Source organism: Aspergillus aculeatinus (assembly GCF_003184765.1).
Source record: "Aspergillus aculeatinus CBS 121060 unplaced genomic scaffold BO66scaffold_12, whole genome shotgun sequence".
Classification (NCBI taxonomy): domain Eukaryota; kingdom Fungi; phylum Ascomycota; class Eurotiomycetes; order Eurotiales; family Aspergillaceae; genus Aspergillus; species Aspergillus aculeatinus.
The window spans coordinates 202,135-228,576 of record NW_020291481.1 but is presented as its reverse complement, the minus strand read 5'-3'; the positions used below and the strand labels follow the sequence as shown (position 1 = coordinate 228,576).

The 26,442-nt window shown below is 52.6% G+C and overlaps 8 protein-coding genes across 8 annotated transcripts; 5 read left to right on the top strand and 3 right to left on the bottom strand.

Annotated features, from left to right (window-relative positions):
• Positions 1-110: 110 nt before the first annotated feature.
• On the bottom strand, positions 111-1,773 carry asf1 (nucleosome assembly factor ASF1). The gene is made up of 4 exons (XM_025646914.1): positions 1,323-1,773; positions 1,205-1,244; positions 823-1,131; positions 111-761 (listed from the first exon to the last, which is right to left on the bottom strand). The coding sequence occupies exons 1-4, from the start codon at positions 1,429-1,431 to the stop codon at positions 362-364; spliced, it is 858 nt and encodes a 285-aa protein (XP_025506148.1). The 5' UTR covers positions 1,432-1,773; the 3' UTR covers positions 111-361.
• Positions 1,774-2,055: 282 nt separating this feature from the next.
• rna14 (cleavage polyadenylation factor subunit RNA14) lies at positions 2,056-5,940 on the top strand. The gene is made up of 5 exons (XM_025645377.1): positions 2,056-3,210; positions 3,269-3,700; positions 3,762-4,761; positions 4,830-5,516; positions 5,589-5,940. Exons 1-5 carry the CDS (start codon positions 2,311-2,313, stop codon positions 5,603-5,605), a joined length of 3,036 nt encoding a protein of 1,011 aa, XP_025506147.1. The 5' UTR covers positions 2,056-2,310; the 3' UTR covers positions 5,606-5,940.
• A 2,206-nt stretch (positions 5,941-8,146) lies between these two features.
• On the top strand, positions 8,147-11,386 carry BO66DRAFT_369540 (putative eukaryotic translation initiation factor eIF-2C4). Its single transcript, XM_025645376.1, has 6 exons — positions 8,147-8,440; positions 8,491-8,603; positions 8,654-8,844; positions 8,895-9,043; positions 9,097-10,936; positions 10,993-11,386. The coding sequence occupies exons 1-6, from the start codon at positions 8,237-8,239 to the stop codon at positions 11,187-11,189; spliced, it is 2,694 nt and encodes an 897-aa protein (XP_025506146.1). The 5' UTR covers positions 8,147-8,236; the 3' UTR covers positions 11,190-11,386.
• A 1,820-nt stretch (positions 11,387-13,206) lies between these two features.
• BO66DRAFT_399643 (SAGA histone acetyltransferase complex subunit SPT7) lies at positions 13,207-16,878 on the bottom strand (the record flags this gene model as incomplete). Its single annotated transcript, XM_025648694.1, has 3 exons — positions 13,207-13,798; positions 13,855-14,540; positions 14,593-16,878. The coding sequence occupies 3 exons, from the start codon at positions 16,876-16,878 to the stop codon at positions 13,207-13,209; spliced, it is 3,564 nt and encodes a 1,187-aa protein (XP_025506145.1).
• Positions 16,879-17,738: 860 nt separating this feature from the next.
• On the top strand, positions 17,739-18,784 carry BO66DRAFT_446998 (VanZ family protein; the record flags this gene model as incomplete). The annotated part of the gene is made up of 2 exons (XM_025651694.1): positions 17,739-17,763; positions 17,970-18,784. The coding sequence occupies 2 exons, from the start codon at positions 17,739-17,741 to the stop codon at positions 18,590-18,592; spliced, it is 648 nt and encodes a 215-aa protein (XP_025506144.1). The 3' UTR covers positions 18,593-18,784.
• Positions 18,785-19,995: 1,211 nt separating this feature from the next.
• On the bottom strand, positions 19,996-21,447 carry ptpB (tyrosine protein phosphatase PTP1; the record flags this gene model as incomplete). Its single annotated transcript, XM_025643578.1, has 3 exons — positions 19,996-20,826; positions 20,894-21,159; positions 21,279-21,447. The coding sequence occupies 3 exons, from the start codon at positions 21,445-21,447 to the stop codon at positions 19,996-19,998; spliced, it is 1,266 nt and encodes a 421-aa protein (XP_025506143.1).
• A 1,190-nt stretch (positions 21,448-22,637) lies between these two features.
• BO66DRAFT_31697 (uncharacterized protein) lies at positions 22,638-23,076 on the top strand. The gene has a single exon (XM_025643534.1). It carries the CDS (start codon positions 22,696-22,698, stop codon positions 22,915-22,917), a length of 222 nt encoding a protein of 73 aa, XP_025506142.1. The 5' UTR covers positions 22,638-22,695; the 3' UTR covers positions 22,918-23,076.
• Positions 23,077-23,234: 158 nt separating this feature from the next.
• On the top strand, positions 23,235-23,556 carry BO66DRAFT_436396 (uncharacterized protein; the record flags this gene model as incomplete). The annotated part of the gene is made up of 2 exons (XM_025650923.1): positions 23,235-23,373; positions 23,474-23,556. 2 exons carry the CDS (start codon positions 23,235-23,237, stop codon positions 23,554-23,556), a joined length of 222 nt encoding a protein of 73 aa, XP_025506141.1.
• Positions 23,557-26,442: the final 2,886 nt, after the last annotated feature.

Sequence of the window (26,442 nt, the reverse complement as noted above, 5' to 3'; positions counted from 1 at the left end):
ATGTATTGTACTGTACTGTATAGTAAGTGGTTGGATTTTATTCATTTTCGAGTCGGGAAGGGTTGGGTTTAGAGGTGCTTGGAAGGGAGCATGTGAGAAAGTTTTCTTTCTGGAAGGTCAAATTATGGTTTTGGTTCTTTCTATGTCAAGTAAATACTGCGGAACCTTTTTTGGTTTGGATGGGAATATGATATGATAAGATGTATCGTCGAAAAAGAAGAAGCACGTCGCAAACCTAATCGTAAAATCATTTCGAAGGATACCAAGTAGAAGCAAAGAATAGATCAACGACTCTCACGCCCAAGCCCACACGCACACCCACAATCCATGGAGAAGGGCTCAAAGCAAGAGGGAATGCAATCTAGTGGACCATCAGTTCCGGCTGATGGTGGGTGGTGGGGTTGTTGCTGGCGCCGCCGGCCGCCTCATCTTTGGGTTCCGAGTCATCGCCCATCTCGATGTCCTCGTCGCCGTCGCCGCCCTCTTCCTCGTCGAGCTCCTCCTCGTCGTCGTCACTCTCGTCTTCGATGTCTTCACTCTCCGCGTCGGAGATGTCCTCCTCGTCCCCGGCGGTGGCCTCCCCGCCCTCCATGTCCTGGTCCTCGCCGCGGGAGGGGTCCGTTCGCTCCGCTTCCTCGAGCTCCTTGACCAGGGCGGCCTCCAGCTCGGCCTCCTCCGCACCGTATGTGTTGCTGTCGTCGACGAGGTCGGCATCCGGCTGGTCGGGGGGGTATTCGGCGGGGGCGGATTCCTCCGAGTCCCTGGCACGGAGAACATTAGCCGCGGGCGCGGCAAAGTGTGAGGAGCTATAGGACGACTTACCACTTGATCGCAAATCGAGTGACACGCGGCTTCTCCGCCAGGATGTTGCGACGGATGCGCTCGATGATGGGCTTGGCAGGCGGGTCGGCGGTGAGCTCCTCCGAATCGTACTCGTTGTTCACGTAGTATCCCACCCGCACGAACTCCCGACCGTCGTAGCTGCAGGTGAGGAGGATGACGGTCACGCCCAGGATCTCTGAGGTGGGGATGCGCTTCAGGTCGGGCGGGTCGGCTTCGAAGATGAACTTGTTGACGCCCACGGGGATGGGGCCCACGAGTAGCGAATCGAGTTCTTGGTCATATTCGGAGCTGGGAATCTGAGGGTTAGTGTCTGGGAGGAAGTATCGGAGATGGGATTGGGTGTTTGGGGCCGGGGGCTTACGAGGTGGCAGAACCGACGTAGGTGAGCTTCCACTCCAGATCTAGTTTGTTGGAGAGATTTAGCGGCTGCGGTTGTAGGGAGGTGGATAGGTATGGAGAGAGTATTTGTTTTTTTTTACCTTTTTGAAGTTGTTCAAGGCATTCGAAGGTGATCTCGAATTGGTAGGGCGCTGTGAAGGGGGCGGGATTGTTGACAATCTTGACGCCGAGGAGAGAGACGACCGACATGGTGGTTTGGAACGGAGGTTGTGAAGTGAAGCCTTAAGTGAGGGCTTGGGTATGGGTGAAGAATTATCAGATGAAAGGGTGTTGAGGTTGAGGAAGGTGGAGAATTTAAAAACGATGAGAGAGGAACAAACAAAGTGCTAGAGGAATGGCTCTAGTTTTGTTTGGGAAATAAAGGGAGGGAGGGAGACAGAGGGGAGGGGGAGAGGAAGAGGAAGAGAAAGAGAAGTGGGGAGTAGAACTGGAGGGATAAATGGAGGCGAGAACGCCAGCAAGTAAGGTATTGTCTGTACCTTATGGTAGTTGTTATGGTAGTGGTGGTAACTTAGTAGTAGCAGTGCTAAGGCCGTCAATTAAACATCCCAAAGAAGGATCGACGACGCGCCGCCGGGCGCGTGTGGGCGACAAGGAGACGCATCTTTCGCGCTCACCGCCTACAGCTCATCACGTGCTAAGTTACCTATCGCCCAATGCGTGACAGCCCGCAGCTTCTGCCACAAGCTCCAGCCCAGAATCCACTGCAACTGCACCTCATCTCCATCGGTGTGATACCTGTGAGATCCACCAGGAGGGTTTCTTTTATTGTCCGAACTTTCAGTCGCTTGCAGCTGTTGCTGTTTTATTTTCTTTCTACCTTGGTTCCTTTGAAGCTATAATCTAGAAGACTTGTGTCGATCCTTTGTCTTTTCCAGATTACTCTGGGTTGGCAGTCGGTAGCACCGCCCGCTTGACACACACCCTCTTCTCCGTATGATTCCCTAAGAGTCATCTCGATCTCATTCTCCTCTACCTCAACGTCGGCTCTCCAGTCGCTAACCGCCACTCTTCGCAGGTAGTCCGACTCTTTGACCCTTATCGCGAGCGAGACCACATCCTTTTGTCATGGCTGAAGATGATGCCGAGAACGCCTTTTTCCAGGCTCAGGCAATGAATGCGGACTCTGTGGACTATAAGGCTGTGGAAGAGCATACTGCAGATAGTTCAGATTCAGATGATTATGACCCTTCAAAAACACTGCCAGATCAGTATTCTGTTTCCTCTGCGACAGATTCCAAGCAAACTGAAAATGTTCCTTCCGTTGCTCCTCCTTCCAATTCCACCCCGCCACCAGACCAGACCTCTTCTTCTTCTTCCCTTGCCCCCGAAACAGACCCTAGTCAGCAAGCTGGCAATACCTACCCTTCCCAAACACCTTCCCGAGCTGAGTCTCAGGCATCAACATCTGGCCTTGCCACTGGGGCTTCTGTTCCGCCCAAGACCAGGACGATTGGGGGGTTTGTGGTTGAGGATGAGGATGAGGATGATGCGGGTGATGCAGATGATTATGAGCCGCCGGCTGTACTAGGTGTCGAGGACATGAATACTATACCTTCGCAACCCATTTCAGGAAATGCAAATGAAGCTACTTCTACCCCTGATGTATCTTTGGATGAGCCTGCGCAGGAGTCTGCCAGCGTCAAGAATGTCCCTAATAGCTCTTTCCCTGCTGGTTCTAAAAATGATGCGCCTGTGGCTTCGGGCCAGGAGTTGTACAACGCGCGTACTCTACCGCCGGACAGCGCGCAGGAGAGCAATGCAGCTACTCCCCAGCCGGAATCTCCCTCCACGTCCAAGGGTCGCCTGCCTCACGATCGCATCGGCATTCTGGAGGACAGGATCAAGGAGGACCCCCGAGGTGATATGTCTGCCTGGCTGGAGTTGATTAACGAACACAGAAGCCGCAATAGGATCGACAATGCACGCGACGTCTATGAACGCTTCTTGAAAGTGTTTCCTTTCTCGGTGAGTATCGCTGGAATTCACTCGCCAGCGTGACCCTTGTCGGCTAATTGCCTTCTAGGCCGAACAATGGGTTGCATATGCGAATATGGAAGCGGAGCTCAATGAGCTTTTCCGTTTAGAACAGATCTTCAGCCGGACCCTTTTGACCATTCCCGACGTCCGACTGTGGACCGTATATCTGGACTACGTTCGTCGGCGGAATCCCCTGACTACAGATACCACGGGCCAGGCAAGGAGAATCATCACTGCGGCTTATGATCTAGCCTTTCAACATGTCGGCGTCGATAAGGACGCGGGAGCCATCTACGCCGAGTATGTCCAATTTATTCGCTCGGGCCCCGGAAATGCTGGAGGGTCTGGATGGCAAGATCAACAGAAGATGGACCTGCTCCGCAAGGCCTACCATAAGGCCATCTGCGTCCCCAACCAGGAAACCAGCGCACTCTGGAACCAGTATGATCAATTTGAAAAGTCACTGAATAAGATGACGGTAAGTCTATCAAGCCGGTTTGTGGTTGGGAGATTGTCAGGCTCACATTGAATTTACATAGGGCTTCAAATTCGTACAGGAACAGTCGCCGGCCTTTGTAACCGCTCGTACCGCTTACCATGAGCTGCAGCACATCACGCAGGGACTCCTTCGCACATCACTGCCCAGAATGCCGCCTGTGCCCGGCTCTGATGGCGACGTCGAGTATGCGCAACAGGTGGAGATCTGGAAAAAATGGATCAAATGGGAGAAGGACGATCCACTTGTGCTGAAGGAAGACGACCCCACGACCTTCAAAGCCCGGGTGATCTATGTCTACAAACAAGCTCTCATGGCCCTCAGATTCTTGCCGGAAATGTGGTTCGAGGCAGCCGAATTCTGCTTCCATCATGATTTAGAGAATGAAGGAAATGAGTTCCTGAAGCATGGCATCGACGCGAATCCGGAGAGCTGCTTGCTTGCATTCAAGCGTGCTGACCGGCTGGAAATCACTACCGAGTCGGAACAGGATCCCATCGTGCGCGGTGCCAAAGTCAGAGAACCCTACGACAGACTACTTGATTCGCTCTACGAGCTGATTGCCAAGGCTCGCACCCGCGAGGATCAAGATGTTGCTCGCCTGGAAGAAACATTCGCCAAGATGCAACCCGAGAAGCCGCCGTCGAAGAACGATGATGACGACGACCTGCAGGAGGCAAAGGCGAGGGAGTCTGTCAAGAAATCCCAGATCGAAGCCGTTCGGAACGCACATGCGATCCAGATAGGCATCCTTTCCAAGACTGTTTCGTTCGCCTGGATCGCTCTCATGCGCGCGATGCGCCGCATCCAGGGCAAGGGCAAGCTCAACGAGATGCCGGGATCGAGATCGATCTTCCAAGATGCCCGGAAGCGCGGTCGCATCACGAGTGATGTTTATATAGCAAGTGCTCTCATAGAATATCATTGTTATAAGGATCCTGCCGCTACCAAGATCTTCGAACGAGGTGCCAAGCTTTTCCCGGAGGACGAGAACTTCGCTTTGGAGTACTTGAAGCACCTCATCGACATCAACGATGTCATCAGTAAGTCTTTCCCCCCCCCACTGATCTCAGGAATCTTTCAGGAACGATACTGATCTCCGCCGTGCCAGATGCTAGAGCGGTCTTTGAGATGACGGTGAGGAAGTTGGCCTCCAACCCGGAGAATGTGCACAAGACCAAGCCCATCTTTGCCTTCCTTCATGAGTATGAGTCACGGTATGGTGACCTCGTCCAAGTAATCAACCTCGAAACCCGTATGCGTGAATTGTTTCCCGAAGACCCAACATTGGAGCAATTCGCCCATCGATTCTCGACCCCGGCTTTCGACCCCACAGCCGTGCATCCTATTATTTCACCCTCCCAGACCAGACCCAAGTCGGCGTACGTGGCGGACCAGATGATGTCTCGCCACGGCACTCCCAACTCTCGATTCCCGGATCCGTCTATTACGAATTCACCCAAGCGGCAGTTGGAGGAGTTCGACGACGATATGGGCCGCCCACGCAAGTTCGTTCGGGCAGAGTCTCCGCTAAAGACCACGCAAAGACGCCAGATGGACCAGAAGCGCCCTATGGCCAATCAATCCCAGTTCAGATCCCAGGGGTCACCTGCTCCCCTCCCCCGAGACATTGTCAACCTCCTGAGTATGATTCCTCCGGCTTCTGCGTACAATGCAGGCCGGTTCTCTCCGGAGAAAATGGTCGATCTCATCCGCAGGATCGATATGCCTAGTTCCATCTCGCAAATTCCTTTCCCTCGTGGGCTCGGGGCAGGGCAAGCACCGCAATCCTTCCCTGGTATGTGACTTCACTTCCTTCAAAAGACCACTGCTTGTGATGAAGAGTGGGCTAATAGCTCTTGGCTTCCAGGTGCGTATCGTTCTTAATCTATGAGTCATATAAACACGTTGTCGTGTAAAATTCTTTTTTCCTGCGCGAATGTGGCCATCATGCACCCGCGCTGTATCATTCGTTCTCATTTTTGGTTGCGACAGCGGCGCGGCTCTGGACTGTACAGTTGTTGGTCGTCTTTTGCATTTGATGAGTGGGCGTTTCAAGCTTGGCGATTCCGTCGGTTGATCTTCATTTTTATTGTCTATTTTAATCGCGTCGGGCGGCTTTGTACAGTGTGGCATCAGCCTGGGAAAGGCGAGGCTTGGGTTGTTGCTGCCGGGATCATATCATTCAGTTCTCTGCCTTCTCGCTATATCACTCGATCAATCAACTGTGTTGACCCATGTGTTCCATCTGCAAAGTACCGTAGCCCTCGCAGACTTTGGGATGTGACAGTATTGTGTCCGGGCAATCTCGTCATTTTCGAGCCTGAAAGCGAGCTCGGTCAGCGTTCATCTTTGGTTGAATTGCCGTGCTGAGTTTAAGCAACAAGTAGGCTCAGGCATTCGAGGATCAAGTGTCTGCGTAGATCGTCGCATATGTCACTGCTGTTTGCGGCTGCGGTGGAGAATGGAGAGATATGGTGGTTGTAGTGCACAAGCTTCGGCTCGTAGCTCGTATGTCCTTGGATGTACTAGGCAGGTGTGCTTTACCACCAGGCTGGGATTGATATTCCTATTTCTGGCTTGTCTACAGGATGTATACACACAACGAGCAAGACTCAGACACCTCATCTGTATCAGCTGTAGTCAACATCTATGCTCAGATGGGAAGCATGACGCCCAGTGGCACTTAAGCATCATTTGCCCATCGCTTGCCCATCACTTGCTCTGCAGCACTTCCTCGAGATAGCTTCAGCTGCAACTCATATAGCACCCACATCGACTTCTCTGCCGGCTTACAACTATCCCAATTAGCAACACCTCATATCGACCCAACTGTTTTCCCCATAATTCATGTTGTATCACCATAGGGTCCCCGTCAATTCCTCGTTTGCTCCTTTCCGGTAGCTAACCTCGTTTGCCCCGGAGAGTACCTAGATATCTGGCACTCACAACGAACTCCCACATTCTCTCTTATATTTGCCGTACCCCCTGGCTTATTTCCTTTCCTGCCGTCCATCCCGTTCTTGTTTTTCCTCTTTAGGTGAGCGCTTCGCGGTCGTGGTTACCATCCCAGCAACACATCGCGTACCACACTCTCACCACTGGCACACTCTCAATCCCACTCATCTCTGGCCTCACTCCCACCCTCATCTCAATTCTCACCTCTCCACTCATCTCCTCCCTCATCTCTCCACTCACATCCAACCTCACACATACCCTAGATTCATACCTCGGCCCTCTCCACATCCCTCAGTCTTCCTTCCATCCTTCCTCACATCTTTCCTTCCACTCCTCCATCCCACTCTCAATCCGTCAGGATACCCATAGCAACCACACCCATCCCCTCGATCCCCTGCCTGAGACAACTTCCTCTGCCGGTTGACATCTTTCTCCATACCTGCAAGCAGCAATTGCTCCGCTGCCTGCGTCCTAATTCCTCCTAGTCGATCTTGCTTGACCGTCGCTGTCGAATCCTATCCAGGTATGTGCTTCCGAAGCAAGTTCGCCTCGCCCCGCAGTGCACCCATGTGCCTGCATTTGAGCCGGTCATATCCCCGAGTCCTTGATCACTGTGCTGCGTAACAAGCTGGCTGAAATGCCGAGTTACAGGAGCAAACGAAAATAGTCCAACATCGGCTCTCCTGCTTAGCAAAATGGCTAGCCATAGCTCTGGTCCGTTGGCGGATCCTGCCTTGGAGAAGCCGAAATTGGTCACAGACATGTGCAGGAACATCGATTTGCCCATGGGAGCATACAATGTTAACCACCTGGTATGTTCATTTCCTGTTAGGTGTTTTCCAGTCAAACGGTTGCTGTCAGTCAAGGCACTGGGGACAGTAGGTTTGGTGATAGTCGCGACGATGCTGTATTTTCCGAAGACTTTTGTCTGTCCTGTCTGTCGCTCCCTCTGATTTTCGTATTCACTCTGCATCGTCTGGACTTTGCATGATCTAATCGCACTTCCTTCTCCCCGAATCCTGTGTTCACCTTCTCTGTTCGGTCTCCATTGAATACCCGGATTATGGCACTCCTTTTATTCTTTCTATGGGGAATGGCCTTGAATCGCTTTGGATCTATACTATTCACTGCGGCTCTTGGTCGATGGCCCCCATTCATCCTTCTGGAGATTTAGTACATGCTGTCGGCTTCCTATTGAAGACACCTGGTCTTCACTATTCTTGCCAACAGACCCTTGAATGGTTTTTATTGCTTCACTGAGCGGCAGGCCCTGGTTCTGTTCTACCTCCAATATTTAAGAGCCCTCTACCCTCTCTCTTTCTCTCTCGTCTTCTTCTTTCCATCCTCCATCATCCTTTCTTGACCACAACTCTTCAAACATTGAACTTCGTCTTCTACCTTCGTCTTCCATAAGCTACCTACATTCGTCTTTCTCAAGCTACCAAGACTTCCCCTTGCCTTTGACGTACAGCTACGTCTGCCTATCACACCCTACATTCCCAGCCTTATCTCTATACCCTCCCCCTTCCAATCTCCTATTTGATCTTCCTTCTATTCAACATGGAGAATCTGGAAGCCATCGACAAGCTTCCAGATGGCCTCCGCCATCTGAGAATCCGTACTGATGACGAGATGGAAAAGTACAAAATTCCATGCGAGACCGTTCCTCGCCCGGCCTTCAACACCACGGGAAAGGAGATCGAGGTCACTTTGAACGCCTATCCGATCCTCAAGTTTCCGAGTAGGAAGATTTTCCAGTACGATGTAAGTATAGGCCGCTGAACTACTAGCATTTCATACTCACATCTACCTAGGTCCAAATTGGCAACGGCGCTGAGAAGAATGCCGTGATCAAAAAAGTCTGGGATTCCAGTGCTAGGAAGGCCGCCCTCAGGGGCATCATTTTCGATGGCCAGAAATTGGCTTGGTATGTCTCGCCCCGCGTCCTCGTGTGCAGCCCGACTGACATAATATTAGGACCTTGAATGATTACAAGGATGGCGTGAACATCATGGTCGATTTGGACGCCGAGCAAGGCCGTCCCAAGGGTGCTAAGGCCAATGTTTTCCGTCTGCTTGTACGACCCACCAAAGCTGTCGATCTTTCGGCCTTGAACCTTTGGCTCCAGGGACGCACCGATATGTCGGAGAATGTCCTGCAAGCTTTGAGTAAGTAGCCTCTTTGGCTGAGCACGATCAAGAGCTAACGAACGTCACAGACTTCCTTGATCACGTCCTCCGCGAACATCCGTCTACCAAGTACGTGGCAATCAAACGCTCGTTCTTCGACCCTGAAGGCGCCTGCCAGGATTTGGGCCAATGCGTCTACGCCTTCAAGGGTGTGTATCAGGCTATTCGTCCTGCTTTGGTGAGCGCACCCAGTCTCCCCTTCTCCACTTTGCTTACTTATACTTCTTGCAGGGCCGTGGACTTATCGTGAACATCGACGTCTCCAACACTTGTTTCTGGTCTCGCTGTGGTGTGATGCAGTTGGCAATTGCCGTACTGGATGCCAGAGATATTCAAGAGGTTGTGCACAAATGTGCGCCTATTTCAGATAAGCATGGCGGTACGACCGAGTCTCCACATTTCTTTGAGGTTCATCGCAAGGCGAGAAAGCTTGTAGTGCAAGCCCACTACAGAGGCTGTCCCTGCACTGGCGTCAACTTCACCATCAAGGGCCTGGTCAACGGCAATGCCCGCCAGTACATGCTTGACATTAAGGACAAGGCCACCGGAAAGATCGAGCGCATGAGTGTCGAGCAGTACTTCAAGAAGAGGTACAACATTTTCCTCGATTACCCTGAGCTGCCTATGGTGGAAATGACCAAGAAAGGTGTTGTTTACCCCATGGAGCTCCTCACAATTCATGGCTTTACCCGCTATCCTTGGAAGTTAAACGAATATCAGACCTCCGCGATGATCAGGTATTGTGCTTCTCGCCCAGCTGAGAGGCTCAACTCGATTCTGGGTAACAAAAAGATGATGGACCACTCCAACGACCCTGTCCTTCGTGCTTTCGGACTCCAGGTCGATAACAACATGATCCGGGGCAAAGCTCGTCTTCTCCCAAGCCCCGACATTCAGTTCGGTGGTAACCAACGCCACAACCCTGGAACGAACGGCCGCTGGGACCTTCGTGGCAAGAAATTCTACCAGCCAAACCGACGCGCCCTCGAGGCCTGGGGTGTGGGATATTTTGTGGGCAAGCGTGGTGCTGCCAACAAAGCTCAGGTTGAAGCCTTCTGTGACGGTCTCATGAAGGCCTATGCGGGACATGGCGGACAAGTGGCGCGGCGGCCAGTCGTTGTCGAACTCAAGGAAGATATTGGTGAAGCGATCAAAAAGCTCTATGACACGGTCGTGGCCAAATGCGGCAAGCAGATTCCTCAGCTTCTTATGGTTGTTGTCCCCAACAAGGACTCCTTTGCTTATCACCGGATCAAGAAGTCATGCGACTGTCGCTTTGGTGTTCCTTCCCAGTGTGTGCTTGCGTCCCACGTCATGAAGGGGAACCCACAGTACTATTCCAACGTCCTGATGAAGGTCAATGCCAAACTTGGTGGCACCACAGCACGTGTGGTCTCTAAGACTCCGGGTGCAACTCTCCGACCCAACTCCATGATTATCGGAGCAGATGTCACGCACTCCCCAATGGGCGTTTGGTCCCCCTCCATGGCCGCTGTCTCTGTTTGCATGGACAACTTCGGTGGTCGTTACTTCGGTGCTTGCGAGGCTAATGGAGATCGTATTGAGATTATCAACCGTGCCAATCTTGAGATCATGCTTACTCCTCTGATCCGTGAATGGATGTCTACCGTTGGACAGGGGCGTGCTCCCGAGCATGTCTATTACCTCCGCGACGGCGTCTCGACCGGCCAGTTTGAACAGGTTCTTAAATCGGAGGTGTTCGATATTAAGGCCATCTTTATGAAGCTTACCCAGGATAGATGGGCCGGTAAATTTACTGTTGTTGTTGCGAACAAACGGCACCATCTGCGAGCTTTCCCCAGACCCGGTGATCGCAATGCTGCGGATAAGAACGGCAACCCACTGCCCGGTACTTTGATTGAAAAGGATGTGACTAGTCCTCATGACTGGGACTTCCTGCTCTACTCGCATATTGCGCTTCAGGGTACCTCTCGTCCTGTGCATTACCATGTGATCTTGGATCAGATTGGGCATAAGTCTCATGAACTCGAGAATTTGATTTACGACCACTGTTATCAGTACATGCGGTCTACTACATCGGTTTCACTGCGTATGTTGACTACCCTTTGTCATTTCTACTGCTATTGACAACACTAACATTTCTAGATCCGGCGGTTTATTATGCGCATTTGATCGCAGCTCGTGCGAAGAACCACGAGGATGTGTCTTCGAGTTCGGGCCCGCAGAGTGGACCAACAGTCAAACTTACCAACCCGAAGCCTGAGAAGCGTCCTGCCGATCCCAGACTGCTTCCCATGGTTGGCAATTCAAACAGACTTCCTTTCACGATGTGGTACATTTGAGTCTGCGATGCAACTTGGGATGATCTGACACGGTGCGGTGAGATGGTTTTTAATGGCATTGAGGGCGAAGAGTTGGAGAGTCGGAAGAAAGGGGTTTCCTTTGCAGTTTTTACCCAGTCAAACATGACTTGGATGATCTCTTTACTATCTTGTATTTATGTGATAGCGACTCGGATTGCAGCTTAGTTTTCAGGTCGGCAAGTTGCCTAGTTGATTGGAACTGACCGGTTCTTCGGGACTGGACGGATCTGAACGACAGGGCCAGCTGACTAGAGACGTAGCTGCATCCACGGTTCAGCTATCAGAATTGCTTAATCGAACAATCAAGCTTTTCAAGCCCATTGTGTTTGATCGTAGGTTTGAAAGTAGGATCTGACCATTGTAGGGCTCTTGGAATGGCCGACATCTTCAGGGGCTGGGATGCCGGCAGGGAGGTTACACAACCTCATTCCGAACAAACGATCTCTTGGTTGTCTGTCTCTGGGGAGTTGGGAGGGAGGGAAAGGATCTTTTCGTTTTGATTTCCTTGAGTTGTTATATTTTGGGGGGGACTATTGTCTTATGTCAAGGTGGTTTTGGGGATGGTTTTCAGCCCGCTGTCCGCGGTCCGCGGTCCGCTGCATCGGCGATGGGTATGGGTATGGGATTTAAGTTCCTAGGGGAGAGAGATGAAGATGCCCTGGAGATGGATGCTCCAGCACAAGAGCAAGAGGGTCGAGACTCGACTCGGGTTTAGCATACCGGTAAGGTGAAATCCTGGTTTGTGCGTCGGGCGTGTTTGGAGAGGATGATGCGTGTACCCGGTTGTCTCTCATATATCCAGTCACTGATGGACATGGACATGGACGGGTGATGGGGATAGGGGTGGATGAGGAGGTCCCCGGTGGGGTGGAAAGGAAGCGAGGCGCGAGCGAGAGCGAGAAGCGTGAGCCAAGTCTATACCTCTCTCCCTCGAGAGAGAGAGAGATCTCTAAAGAACCAGCGTTATGATCCTCCACCGCCAAGGGGCGAGGCAAGAGTCCAGTCCAGGATACCGACGGGAGGGGCCAGCGATTGTCTTGAAGATACGAGGGCGCAGAACCGCAGCAAGTGTATCGATTGGTGCTGTCCAGCGCATCCGATGGGTCGTTCGTTTGCAGCGTCAGGGGTCCTTGCCGACACACGCATACACACACACCCTCTCTCTCTCTCTTGTCTTAGGTGATGGTGAGTGAGTGTGCTGGTCGTTTTAATCGAATTGGACACGGTGAGTGGTTTTTGTTTTTGTTCTTGTTTGTGTCTTTGTCTTAGAAATCTCCCCTCCCTCTGTGAACATCCTCCTCGACAGAAGAACCGACGGGATGAGTTAGGGCTGTGCCACCCTTTCGGAATACTGCTGCTGCTGCGCCCATCGGGGAATTGGTGTAACCCACTCCCACGACAAGAAAAAAAAAAGTACCGGTGACAGGGATCCAGATTTAATTTATTATTTTGATCTGATCTATCGACTGTGGTTTGCCTGAAACATGTCCGGCGGGTGGAGGACCCGGAGTCAAATCTCATACCAAAGAGATCCTGGTTTGCACAAGTCTCGTTCCTTGAAAGATATGTGGATTCACTTTTTAGATTTGTTGATCCCTCCGTTGCCCTTCGCTGCACTCATACACTCCGGTATTCTGGAGTAAAGAAAAAGAAAACACGCGCCTATCGCACACTGAGCACAACAAAGGATCACAAAAAGGACGGGGACGCAGAGAAAGAAAAGGAAAGAGGGTGGTCAGGTGATGCTGTCAGATGTTAAGGTGGCAAAAATATACTCAAAAAGAAGACAAATCACGAAGGGAAAAAGGGTTCACCATGCCAGGTATAATAGTAAGAGGTAGGGAGAAAGGGACGAGAAGTAAAAATGGCAAACGCTACAGTTACAGGAATCTCCAAAACCGACCTTGTGCCCACCCGCCAATCACCCGAGCCCAGAAAACAAGGTTGAACGTGAGACCACTCAAAAAGGGTCTTATACCATGATCATCATAACATTTCATGACGCATCAACAGCCACCGTTCCGTTCGTCAGTGATGCAGCATTGTCAACGCTTTCCGCACCGACGCCATCAGGCCCGGTATCCATGTCCCTTTTGCCACTAAGGTCAGGAGTGGCATCCACAGAAGGCTCATCAGCGGGATTGGGCTTGACAGCGGTGGTGGCTGAAGCTTTCGTGCCATCCACACCCGGCAATGCCTCCTCTCCTTCTACAACAGATTCAGAAGCGCCGATGCTGGCCCCACTGTTTTTCTTGACTTTCTTCTTACTGGGTTCCGACATTCCGAGCTTGGAGGCGGGTTGTTGGCTTGCAGCAGATGGGGGAAGAGGTCGCTTCTGGGGGCTGGTGGTGAGACCTGAAGCTGCTGCAGGTGGCTGAATTTTGCCGGATGCAGGAAGACGAGGTCGCCCGGCCGTAGGTCGTTGTTTCGGGGGAAGCTCAAGATCTTCGACTAAAGACTCGCTGTTACTGGTCTTTAACTTGGCACCAAGGAACCCTTGTACCAGACCAATTTGCGAAGACAATGTCTCAGATGTGATGCGAGGGTAAGCGGGAGGCGGGGGAAAGAGCGTGACAGCTTGTGCAGCACTGATGACAATGTCAGCATGAGTGTCTCAGTCTGGGAGGAGTGAAAAAAGACGCACCTTGTGTTCTGCGCCTGAGCAGCATTGTACATCCTATTCTGCAGAAGATGAAGCGGAACACTGAGGGTAGCCAGCCCAAACTCTCTGTCCAGCCCCAACTCCTTGAATCCGAAGAAGTCTTCATCGATATCTTCGGCGAAGTCACCGCCAATGAACTGCTCGCTTCCGTCTTGGAAGGCACTGGAGCCATCTTCGCCGCCATCCGCAAGGGCAGGTCGCAGAAGCTCGGATAGCAACGACCGAAGACGGTCATGGGCAGTTGAAAGCTTGGTCCCGAGACGTTCGACGTCGTCCTTGATGTATGACTCCAGGCTTTCCACATCGACACCAACAGAGGAGAGCGTATGGAGGACCATTTCCGGTTCCGTATACGCTCGTTTCCATTGCGGCGCTGTGTTCGGTTCTGGAGTTTCAGACGCCGGAAGCTTCGGTGTTTCCATGTATGACTTCAAAGTCTCTCCAATTTTTTGGAAAAAATCCGAGGCGATGTCGGTAACTGCGTCTAGAGCTGACGGTTGATACTCTTCGAAACCAGTGTGATAGAATATCTTCGCTACTGAGCGCTGCAGGGCTGCTTTGCACACCCACGGAGAAATGACCGGGCCCCCGTCGTTCATCACATGCGCGGGAACATCGTGTTCAACAAACGGTTCAGGCTGATATTTCTGGAACTGATTTTGGTACATCTGCGGCGCATCAGGACCCGTGATCTTCAGTAAAGTCTTAAGGTTTACTTACCTGAGATTGCAGCTGCATCTGCTTAACAATGCCGATCTTCGAGCACACCTTCCGTGTCTCCTGCATTTGACGCATGTTCGCATCCATCTTGCGGGAAAGTTTGCTGTCCGGTTGAGTGAAAGACCCGGACGGCAGCACGCGCAAGAATTCTTCAGAGGCATCCACAATGTTACCATCGGAGTCCTCCTTCCATGACAAATGCGGAGGCAGGTCAGGGACGCCCGACATTACGTCGTAATAATCAGGAATAACACGATCCTCGTCCACCTCGATTCCTTCGGCTAGGGTCTCACCCGCTGCACCAGGGTCCAGACCCTGCGCGGTAGACTCGCGGGCTTTGTCGCCCTCGGCATTGATTTGCATCTGGTTTCTCAGCCACCGTCTCATGCCAGCCTTGGTCCTAAGCAGGGCCGGCTCCTCAGAGTTGAGTTTGTCGCCCTTGAACAGGCGATGTCGCTCCGCGGCAATGACAGCACGATCCTTTTTCGTGACCTGTTTCCAGACTTTATACTCGGGGTCCTCCGACTCCATGCCAGACGCTGGTAAGGCAGTCAGGGTATTGTTGTTCGAAGGTATTAACCCATCAATCTCCATGGCGTCACCCTGGCTTCCTTGGACACCGGCGCCAACACCAGCAGGATCCGATGGGGTTTGCGCTCCCCCGGGAGGTGGCGTGGGAAAGCCATTCTGGGTGCCTTCCATCACGGTGTCTGAATCCGACCGTACAGGCGCGGGTGGTTGAGAGGCTTGACCCGCAGGAGGTTCCGATCCGCTGGGGGTATTCCGCACAGGAGCAGCTCCCTTCTTCGATGACTTGCCAGGCGCCTTCCTTCCGCGGGACGACATGATGGGCTCATCGTCGCTCTCGTCTGCGCCATCCATCTCGGCGAGCTGGAGCCTCCGCTCTTCTGCTTCCACCTCAGCCCGGTCTCTAATGACAATCTCCGGGATAAGGGGAACGAGCTTCTCAGTTTCTTTCTTCATATACAATGCATGTTTACGCAAGAAGTGCTCGGGGTTAGTGTTGTACTTGAAACAATTGGACCATATTAGGTTGATATCGTCAACGAATTCTTGCTTCGACTTATACTGCAGAGCTTTGAGCTTCTTAGTCATAGTGCCAAGGTCCATGGGGTGCTTGATAACTGAAATGGGGGTTAGCATATTGAAGAGCGACGATCCGTTCGCAAAAAGCAGAGAGTTCTTACTCGTGTAGTAGTCAGGCGCATCGCGCTTGTTGACACGGGTCAAAAACGCCGTCGAGTGTTCTGTCATGGCCTTGAGTTCACTGAGGACCTTCTCGGCGGCCTCATAGAGCTCCTCTTGACCGATCTTGTCCTCACTGGCCCACTTGCTTCGGTTCTTCCGAACTTCGCTCATCAGACTGCGCAGCTCTGCATCCGAAGCTTGCACCATGGTGCGCTTCATGTCAATGCGCGCGATCAGGTTCTTGAGGGTCAGGCTCGAGGCGCCCAGGTTGGCGCTACTCAGCGAGCCGTACCCATTGGAGTTGGAATTGGGGTTGTTGCCTGCGTTGGCCTGTCCCGACATCTCCGCCTCGACTTGGCGCTCCGACTCTTCCAGTCGCTGCTGGTCCAGCATGGCATCTCTATCATTTTCTAGGGTATAAAAGAGGGTGTGGAAACTCCGTTTGGCGGCCTCCTCGGTAGCCTTTTTATCTTGTTCTAGCTTTTTGCGGATGTCCTCCAGGGTTTCTTTCTTAGTTTCCTTTTGCGCTTCGATGACGACCGACACGGAGCCACTGGAGGGCCGACTGGGCGACGGGAGACCGCTCGGGTCGTGAGATGTGCCGAGTGAATTGGGCTTAGGAGGGGTTGGAGCCTCATCATCGTCGTCGTCGTCGTCGTAGTCATCGTAGTCGTCATCGTCGAGTTTCCTCGCGGGTTTCTTGGCGGGTGCGGGAGGCGGAGCCGACTCGTCGGCGCGTTGGCTCTTAGTCTGGGTCTCCTCCGCATCAGCGACCGCGCTGCGGGCGGCCTCCTCGGCGGATTTCTGGTTGGCGAAGAGATCGTTGATTTGCGCCTCGCTGCGCTTGTACAAGTCCCGGAACATGGCGATACGTGGGTCATCGTCGGCTGCCAGATCAGCATCGGATATCAAAGTTCCCGCGTGCAGGCCGTCGGCATCGGCCGAGGCGCGCAACTGGGGGGTGCGAGCGCCGGAAAAAGATCTGGAAAAGCCATTGGCCGACCGCGCATCATGAAGGTCATCTGGAGGGCGCAGATGGCCTGGGGGGAGCCAGGCGTGGTGGTGTCCGAGCGACATGCTCGCTCCAAAACCCCGATTCTGGGGGCGCGGGCGAGGGAGGGGGCTGCTGCTCGTTTCTCCACGGCTGGGCTGGGGGGAGATATCAAGTCCGGAGAGGGAAGAACGGGGCGGGGAGACCGGCGGAAAACGACATAGAGATTCAGGAACGAGCGCGAAGAAGCGAAGGACGATGAAACAAGAGCCAAAAGTGATGGCAGGGCAGCGAAATTTGATGGAAGAAAGCAAAGGGCGCCTGCCGTACAGTTACGAGGTTCTCTGCGCGAACGGGATGAGGTGAGGTTCCAGCAGCCGTGAAAGGCGGAACGGCGGCCGCCGCAGGTTTAGACCAACCGCGCAGTTCTGATACTAAGCCCGAGCTGTTCCCGGGAGGGATAGTGATAGTTATACTCAACAGATAAATGAATCCAAACACAAAGAGGGAATGTCAACAGGTAGGGTAGATGTATAAGGGTGTGTTCTGGATCATTGATTGTCTGTGGTGCTATGTGGATTGGGAGAAAAGAAGTGTTGAAGCAAGCAAGCAAGCAATTAGGTGAAGATGGATGGGAAGTAACAGAGGTAACAGAGGTAACAGAAGTAACAGAAGTAACAGAAGTAACAGTGCTAGAAAGCAACGGGATTGGATGCCTGACGGCCTGATCTTACCTTACCGTATGGTCACAGTCACAGATTACAGCAAGCAAGCCAGCACATGACGTTCTCGGAACTGCATCACCAGTTCGGTAGTTAGCGAACTTCAAGTTATCTATCAATCACCAACATCACCAGACCTCCGACCTCTGTGCTTCCTCCCAGCCAGCTCTGGGTCGCTGTCCACCAATTTCTGATTGTTTCTTGACTTCCTTCTTCTCCTCATCATGCGAATCCGCTATCCTTTTGCGGGTGAGTATTTGCTCTCTTCCCCATTCGATCTTCTTATCGATTGCTCTCTCCCACCTCCCATTCCGGGCAAACACACAGACAAGATGAATTTCCCAAGCTATCTCTATCCACCACACACAAAGTTATCCGGAGATAGTTCTGAACTACAGCATCTTCTTCTCCACTCCATACATCTCAACCATGCTAATCAATCCCATCCAAAACAGGCGCCTTTGTCTTCCTCCTCATCCTGGCCGCCTACATCGGCCTCCTCCCCCACAGCGACTCGTCCAGCATACCGTTCCAGCTGCAACCGAATGACAAATTCCTGCATGTCGTGACCTTCTTCCTCCTGTCGCTCGTCTTCTACTGGATCCCCGACACCTCGCGCCGCCGCACCCTGCACCTAACCCTCGTCGTGTGCACCCTCATCCTGGGCATCGGCTCCGAGATCGTCCAGGGCCTGCTCCCCAACGGCCGCACCTTCGACCCCTTCGACCTCCTCGCCAACATCGTCGGCAGCCTGGGCGCCGTCGGCCTGTGCAGCTGGTACCATCGCCGCATGCTCGACCGGCGCCGCAAGGCCCGCTTCGGCAGCCTGGGCGGCGGCGACGGCGCCGACGACGACGTGGAGCTGGGGCTTGCCGGCAGCGGCGGCCACCACCTCGATGACGACCATGACGGCCTCGGCCCGCAGGAGACCGGCGTCCTGAACCTGGAGCAGGAGGTGGACAACTGGGACGAGAACGCCGTGGACAATTGGGACACGGAAGATGGGCCGGACGAGCTAGGCGGGACCGCCGGGTCTTCGCCCGGGGAGGCCGGGGATGGGAAGAAGCGGAGTGATTGATTTTTTTTGATCGCTGGAAAATTGATTGATTGGGATGGGTCGGTTGGCTGAACTGATTGACCATACAATTGTGTGATATCTCTTCCTTTCAACTTTACCAATCGATCGATCAGTCTCCCCCAACTATCTCTTCCCAACCCAAATCCAACCCTCGTGCCGGTAGGGTCTGCAACCTGCAACTGGAACCTTCACCCAGGTACTTGGCAGACAGACCACCCGCCCTCCTAGAAACGACGTACATGACGATCGACCTCCAAACCCCCCTCTGTCAGGTGCTCTATCTCCACGCCCTCAACCCCATCACATCTACCCAGCTATCATGAGCACTCCGATCCTCTCAAATCCCAGAATCCCACCCTCACCCTACCGCGGCGGCCATATCCGCACCCCATATTTGTCATATAGTATATACAACTATCACCCATGGGCCTTCATCCTCATGCACAAGAACAGGAACAAGAACATTAACAACCACGCCACAAAACACATCATGACCATCATCCATCGAGCTTTATCTATCTATCTTTGCTCCCCCCCCCCCAGCAGCCCATCTACCTCGCCCGTGATCCTTGCAAATATACACTGTACCAAAGGGCTTTCTAACCGAACTGGTAGTTTTATTCCCACCGTTGGAAGGAGGTAGACCTTCTAAGGGAGGGGAGTTTGCATCGTGAATGGTGGGCGAGAAACGCCTGCTTGATCAAATAGGCGGGTTTTGTGTATTAGATTCTGATTTTCTCTGGAGCGCTTTTCACCCTCCCTCTTTCTTTGCAGGTTCGGGTTCGGTTGTCTTCGGCGGCTGGATTGCGCGAGGGGAAACCTGGTTTATTGCTTACAGATATACTTACGGGGAGGGTATCCAGTTTTGATGGTTCTGTGGGTATCGTGTTCATAAGGCATGCAGAAAAGAGATTAGTGTGGTGAGTTCGGGCCATAGCCTGTAGAATCGTGAATTGGAGTATCAGGGAGGTAGGTAAGTAGATCTATCTGGCAGTGAAGCATAGGAGGCAGATTGGGAATAAGGTCGAACATGCAGCGCGGTTCACAATTCTAATAGGTATGTAGGAAAGATGAGGCAGAGAGAAAAGAACGAGAGTTGTGGAGACTCCGAAGTCACACAGCCGTCGATATAACATCTCCACTCCCGGTCATGAACGGCGACATGGCCTGGTCAGCACATCAGATAACACCATGGAGAGGCAAGGAGTATAACATTATGATGCCAAAGAACAATTCATAAGATATTCATCGTGACTATAAATATAGAACAAAAGGTGGAGACGAAGACAACTGCAACAAGCGTCGCGGTGGACGGAGTTAACAAATGTAAGGATTAGAGTAGAATAAAAATATGTACTGGAGAAGATTATAGGTGAAGATTATTGGGGCCGCGAGGGGGGCGCTCATTCATTATCAGACACCTCCGGTGTCCCCGACCAGCTACGCGTCGGTGTGGACGGCTCCAACTCCGGTTTGGAGGAAACGTGGTAGTTGGCGAGGTATTTGGCCTCGTTGGACAACTTGGCCATCTTGGTGGACCGTTCGTCCGACTTGCGCCCGGTAACCTTGCCCAATTTCAGATCGGTCTGCTCGCGCAGGACCTCGTATATAAACTGCAGCTGCATCTCATTGTAGACCATCATCATCCGCTGCTCGCGCATCTGGTTGACCGTCTCAAAGACGGGGTCGACCTCCGGGCCGACGGCCTCCAGCAGCTGGCCCGATTCGAGTTCCTGCAACAGGTGGTCGAGCGCGATGAAGGTGCCGGTGCGGCCCACGCCGGCGCTGCAGTGCACGATGCGTGGATTGTCCGGCGCGCTCTTCGAGTCGGACAGCTTGATCAGCTGCAAAAGCGCATCCCGATCTTCGCCTTCGGGTTTGGAGTAATCGGCCCAGCCAGCAAATAAGAAGTGCCACACGGTCTTGGTCTCGCCGCCGAAAGTGAGCTGAAGCTTTCGGATTTCAGACCGCGACGCGGGATCCCACGAGGTCTCCAAAAGTGTGACTTCCCCCAAGAGCTCGCCGTTGCTGTGCTGATCGTCGTCGCTTGCGTACTGATCGGACTCGACTTGCCGCAGAGGCATGGAAGGGCTGTCGCTGTTGAGGGGGAAATACTGCGAGCACTTCTCGCGCCCGGACTCTAAGGTCTGCGTGAGCATGACGACTACTCCGACGTCCTTGCTCTCATGGAACACCATCTGCCAGAAATGGGCCACATGGCCAAGCTTCGGGCCCTATTTATCCATGACAACAGATTAGTAGAGCCCGCAGAAATGTCCCGTTCGTTTGTGCCCCGCTTACCTGGGTCGCAATATACCTCCTTGCCTGCTGCGACACTGAATCTTGAAGAACGATCGGCGACGCGTTGATGAAGTCGCATTCACCTTCCGGGACGCGCAGATGAATGCGAGAGTTGGCCCATGCCTGGACGTTCATATATCGGTTCCTTGCTCTAACTTCCGGATCTGCTTCTAGCGCCCATCGATGTGAGGGGTCGTTGGCCTGCGTGCCCTCCAGAAGCCGCGTCCGTTGCATCCATTCAAGTTCTTCGAATTTGTTATGAATTTCTGCGATACCAGCAAGGAATAATTAGTCGAAGAGCCAGCGCATGAGATGGAGAGTAAAAACGGCAAGCAGCAAGCGCTGCGCTTGGGGGAAGGGGTAGAGAAAGCGGGCGCAAACGGACCTACGACCGACTGACAGAGGAACGGCGGCACGGAATCATGATCGCCAACGTCCAACGCTGGGGCGTCATCGGAGCCGTATGCGATCTCCAAGCCTGCCTCGGTGTCCTCGGGGAGAGCGCGCTTGGTAGACTGGACGCTCGTGTCGATTTTAATGGAGGGATGCGCCATCTTGGCCGCAGCGATCCTCTGGAAGGCCCGAACCTTGCCCAGGACGCCGCGCGCCTTTTTGGAGACCCGCTTTCTGGTGGCTGCGAGTGTACGAGGACCGTTGCGGAGACTGGCAGTACTATGGGGAGAAGGAGAACGGGAGGTTGGGGCAGTGGTGGTGGTGGGAGGGTTGACAGTGGCCTCGAAGTCGTTGGGGGCGGCGGCGGCGGCGTCGTGTGGCAGCAGCAGGGATGATGAGGGGGATATCTGAAGCGTTGACAGATCGGGACAGCTGTGGAAGCTGCCCCTCGACACGGCAATGTGCTTGGCCAGATTTCTCGATCTCACGGGGACAAGGCGCGCACGAATCGTAACGTTAGCCAGGCTGACTCGTCCGACGGACTAATCGTTTTTGTTTTCAACCAAATCGGACTGGCGTCAATGCAGCCAACGGTATGTAGGTTTGGATGGATGTATGTATGTATGTACCGTTAGGTAGTTGGACAAAACAATCTCGGCAAGGATAGCCCTGAGGGGTCGCGGAGGGGTTGAATAAGATTATGAGTTCAATTCAGGTGGCAAAGATCGTGGCTGGTGAAATTCTTCTGCTATATTTATTCTCTTGACGATAAAAAATGCCACACCATATCCCAACGAGAAAGGGGGGGGGAATGCTTGAACCTGGGCCAAGGCCAGAGGAGCAATTTTTTTTTCTCTCTTCTCTCTCTCTCTTTCCCTTGCCCTCACGGATATTCCCCTCGCGGCGCTATTTTGAAGCTGCGCTCCCCGCACTGCCAGAGAACGTGGCCACCCGTCCGATGACTTTTGGTCGGGAAGAAAGAGAGAAATAGAGCGTATGTGGAAACAGAGCAAGAATGCGAAGAGGAAGTATAGCTTGTCAAGATGTCCTTGCAAGTCCAACCCTATATCAACACAGACGAAAGAATTTTTTTTCCAGTGACCGCGGCAGGATCGATCTTGTATAAAACTAACGGTATTGGACTAATCACTACAATGGGATTCATAGCTGGTCCTGGCAATCCGGAGATGGGCATGCATAAGGTATTCCGCCAGGGACCTTGAATTGTTTCGTTGGCCTCGGGACAAGAACGGTGATGTAATCAGGAGACCTGGATCAGCTCCGGCAGGCAATTCAAGATTTCCCTTCATCGATCTACATAGTATGTACTCTTACCTTGATGAGAGAGGGAGGGAGAGTCAAAATAATTCATTTAATTCATCTGGGACAGTCTCCATTCACGATCGGAGATGCATTCTTGTAAAGGGTTCCATCCCGCGTCGGAGACTTTCCTGTCTCTCATTGGCCCCGGTCTGCTGTTTGCTTGCCCAGTCTCGGCTGTGGCTGTCATTGGCCCTGTCAAGTCAAGCACCGCTGCACCGGTCGGGTCCTTAGGTAATCTCTCATCTCGGACTCGCTTTAATCTCCGCTCTTTCTCTCTCAGCACCACAACTGTGTTCCCAGCGCCGTAGCCAAAACCGCCACCTGTTTTTGCAACCACTGATTACACTATCACCGACAGTGCTGCTCATGGTGTTCCACCGGTAGACCATAGACGGTCGACTGAATTCCCTGAGGATCTCTGCAGGATGGTCTTCCGGATGCTTGGGCTCCAAGCGTTGGAGGTGTGTGTCTTTGGGCATAATGGACTCCTCTCATTCCTTCATCGCACAGCAGCCTAATGCTAATGCACTTTCCCTTCTCTCTCAGACGCTGCTCGTTCGTCAGGTTTGTCAACGATGGCCGAAGTCCGCTGCGAAAACCTTAAGACTGACCAAAGTCGCTCCTTATGACAAAAAAGCTGCTCTCCAGCCGGACGTTTCACCGCGTCGTTGGGAAGGTCCATGAACAAGTTGAACGTGTGAAACACGGCGTGCCTCCGCCAGAGACGCCCCGGATTAGCGGCTCCGGCCGTCTCTCAAACCCTGGTATGCCAAACAACTCATACGCACAGATTGACTGCCATCTGTGTAGAGTCTCGAAATACACTGAGTGGGGATTGGTGGTCCTGACAAGATACATTCCTAGATTCTACCCCGAGAAGGTTCTGGGCATACTTCAAGGAGGAGTGCCAGAATCAATTCAAAGGAAAGCCCACGGAGAAGTACTGATCGGCGAGCTGGAAATTCGACTGCGGAGGCTCATATCAACCAATCTATATCCCTATGATACCCATCAATTCAGACTGTTTATTTAGTAATTCTCCGGTTTCTTGCTTGGTGCCAGACCAACTGATGGTGTATTGCATAGCGTACATCCATCATCCGAATCAGTGTCGAGCGAGCACTCGTCCTGCCTCGTCCACTTCATTGAATCGGCTCTCTTGTCCACCCAGGTCGAATCTGTGAATGAAAGTAAACATCTCACAATTGTAGGCAACATGAACCATCAATGTTCATATCTTCGCACCAGCAACTTCAATCTCGGAAACTCGTCGACTGAAGAGATATGTCATCCAGGAAGAACTCATGCATCTAGTTATATGCCCATCTCGTAGATATCGAGCCCTGCCCATGTCGCAGTCGGCACGCCCGCCTGTGCGAGCAAGACCTGCAAAGCCGCTGGTAAGTTATGCACAACTGACTCCCCTAAGGCAAGGCAGGGCAAACCGCATAGACTAGCACAAAACCCTATAAACCTCATCTACCCAATACGAACTCAGGGTTGAAGCAGTCACCAACCTAGGTGGATTTGTCAAAGATCCCCCAAGCATTCAAGCATACTCACTTCTCCAACCGACTGTATGGGTACATGTACACAAATCAGATGGACATTAGGCCGACCCTGTCTGTCCAGAAGAACATCAGCATGCACACACACACACACACACACAAACAACATACGCACGCACGCGTAGGCCGAACCCACACGCACTCCGGTAGATAAACCCGCGCAACCCCCAAAGCTCCAACCGCTCCACGTAGTCGTCACCACACCCACCCACCCACCTCTCCGGGTTCCAGATCCAGACCCCTACATGAAAGTGCATGCAAGTACAGTACTCAACCCGACAGAGTAACCCCCACCCCTCCTCCCCAAGAGCCCAGTCACGTTGGATGACGACCACCCCGGTGGGGGAGGGGGGGAGGGTTGACAGTGAAGAGTGCAACAGGAAGTCTAGAACCCGTCACCGACTGCCGATCAGCCGGAAAGCATTCGAGGGGGGAGAAGGGGAGGCGCGGAATGTTGTGGAAACGACGAAGGCACGCCTTAAAGTCCGGAGAGTTATCTACTAATTGATCACTTTATTTGAATGCATTGCAGAAACAGTTGGCTATTATGGAGAAGGACTCATGAGTTAATGGAGTATTATTGGGTTGGAAAGTGGTCCCATCTTGTTTATGTTGTATTTGGTAGTAGAGTTGAATCGGACGCCAGCAAGCAGTGCGTGCCTCTCCGTCCGTGGTTACAACTTACCGCTACAGGTGTCATGCAGGGTCTCGAGGGGGTCTGGTCTGGGCTGGGCTTTTTTCCAGGCTGTTTCCCTCGCCTCCCGTCCCCTTAGTCTACCCTTAGTCTACCCTTCCTTCTGTTTACTTTCGCTACTTGTGTTTGTGTGATTGCCAACTCAGCAGTCCATTTCCAAAATTACTTACAGGCATGAGATACAGAGTTGAGTTACAAGTTGCAACTTGCATTTCCCGTAAATTTAGTTCGGGAACGTCTACAACCCAAATCGCAGAAGTGGCCGCTAATTAGCAGAACCCACGATCCATATGCGTGTTAACTATGCTAACTTGCTAAGGGAGGATTAGACGGGGTACTCCGTAGGTAACTTATTCTCTTCTTCGTAAGCATCGGACAACGAACATACGGTGAGTCAGACAGAAATAATGGGAAGTGACGCTGTGGCAGAGTCAGCAGGGAGTGGCTTCGCTTTCGTGGCAACTGCCAGCCTTTCCCTCGTGGCAACGCTCGGGTGGCTTGCTAGCAACTATTGTTTTTGCGCTTAAGCTTTGGGCTATGGGTGTTTACGAGGGTTGGATCAGGTGGTTTGTAAGACTCCTGCTAACTAACTACTGTCTGGAAGGCCCTGGCGGTGGCTTGTTTATCGTACTGTACTCCGTACAGTGTGATGTGTCCGATTGATCGTGCTTAGTCCGTCTCTGCAGGTAGTGGCTGAATTCAGGTGGCTTGCGATGGGGTCGAGTGATTCTCAGCCTGGAGCATGGGCTCTGGTACTGTGCATCTGTGCATACTGTATCTCGTGTACGGAGTACTCCGTAGTTCGCCGGGATATCCGGGATTGAAGCAATGTGGCTTGAGAGGTATGATATCGGATGATGCATACTGTACATACTCCGGACTACATGACTACATAGTAGTAAGAAAAGTCAACCGGGTCTGCGGTGGTCTGAGGGTTGAGGCGAGGATCTCTGCATGATGATAGCGAGGCTTAGACGCTTTTCAACAACTCTAGCATGTTGCTCTCATACAGATTCCTATATGGGTAATCCGACATAATGGAAGGCGAGAGAAATTGCATGATGGTTGAATTGCGAGTGCAAGTCGCTTAGCAGTTGACTCTGCTGCTGTCGCTGCACGGTCTTGCAGGTTTTGAGCAGCCCGGTACAATCAGCTCTAATGGGTGGACTTCAGGATGATATCACTCTAGGTGTCGCATGTCTACATCTGAGACACCCTTACATCACGGATCAGAGAGGCGGAGGGGAGCTGTGAACTGTCTTTTTCTAAGGGACTCAGGTGTCCACGAGATCTGATAAGACCAAGCTTTCCCCATCCGATCATGCCTCGACTGCGTGGACACGCAAGCTTTGCCCATTTCGACATTGTCCAGACCACTTGGTTGTTCCGTGGCAGACTGGCCAGACACAAGTCAAGACCAATGGACTCGTTCGAGATGCACAAAGCTCAGGGCAATAATAGTATCTATGCATCCCAATTGCTCCAGATAACGGGATAACACCCACCGTAGGGCATGCTCCAGCATCGCCTAGTTACCCAAGTGCTGTACACATATCCGTAGGTCAAGAAGG

Excerpts from the sequence above, each read along its gene's own strand:
- asf1 (XM_025646914.1), bottom strand. The coding sequence starts at position 1,431 with ATGTCGGTCGTCTCTCTCCTCGGCGTCAAGATTGTCAACAATCCCGCC. Across the intron at positions 1,245-1,322 it reads CCTTGAACAACTTCAAAAAG|ATCTGGAGTGGAAGCTCACC; the intron begins GTAAAAAAAAAC and ends CCAACAAACTAG. Across the intron at positions 762-822 it reads ACTCGATTTGCGATCAAGTG|GGACTCGGAGGAATCCGCCC; the intron begins GTAAGTCGTCCT and ends TCTCCGTGCCAG.
- rna14 (XM_025645377.1), top strand. The coding sequence starts at position 2,311 with ATGGCTGAAGATGATGCCGAGAACGCCTTTTTCCAGGCTCAGGCAATG. Across the intron at positions 3,701-3,761 it reads AGTCACTGAATAAGATGACG|GGCTTCAAATTCGTACAGGA; the intron begins GTAAGTCTATCA and ends GAATTTACATAG. Across the intron at positions 4,762-4,829 it reads CGACATCAACGATGTCATCA|ATGCTAGAGCGGTCTTTGAG; the intron begins GTAAGTCTTTCC and ends CCGCCGTGCCAG.
- BO66DRAFT_369540 (XM_025645376.1), top strand. The coding sequence starts at position 8,237 with ATGGAGAATCTGGAAGCCATCGACAAGCTTCCAGATGGCCTCCGCCAT. Across the intron at positions 9,044-9,096 it reads AGGCTATTCGTCCTGCTTTG|GGCCGTGGACTTATCGTGAA; the intron begins GTGAGCGCACCC and ends TACTTCTTGCAG. Across the intron at positions 10,937-10,992 it reads TACTACATCGGTTTCACTGC|ATCCGGCGGTTTATTATGCG; the intron begins GTATGTTGACTA and ends TAACATTTCTAG.
- BO66DRAFT_31697 (XM_025643534.1), top strand. The coding sequence starts at position 22,696 with ATGCATTCTTGTAAAGGGTTCCATCCCGCGTCGGAGACTTTCCTGTCT.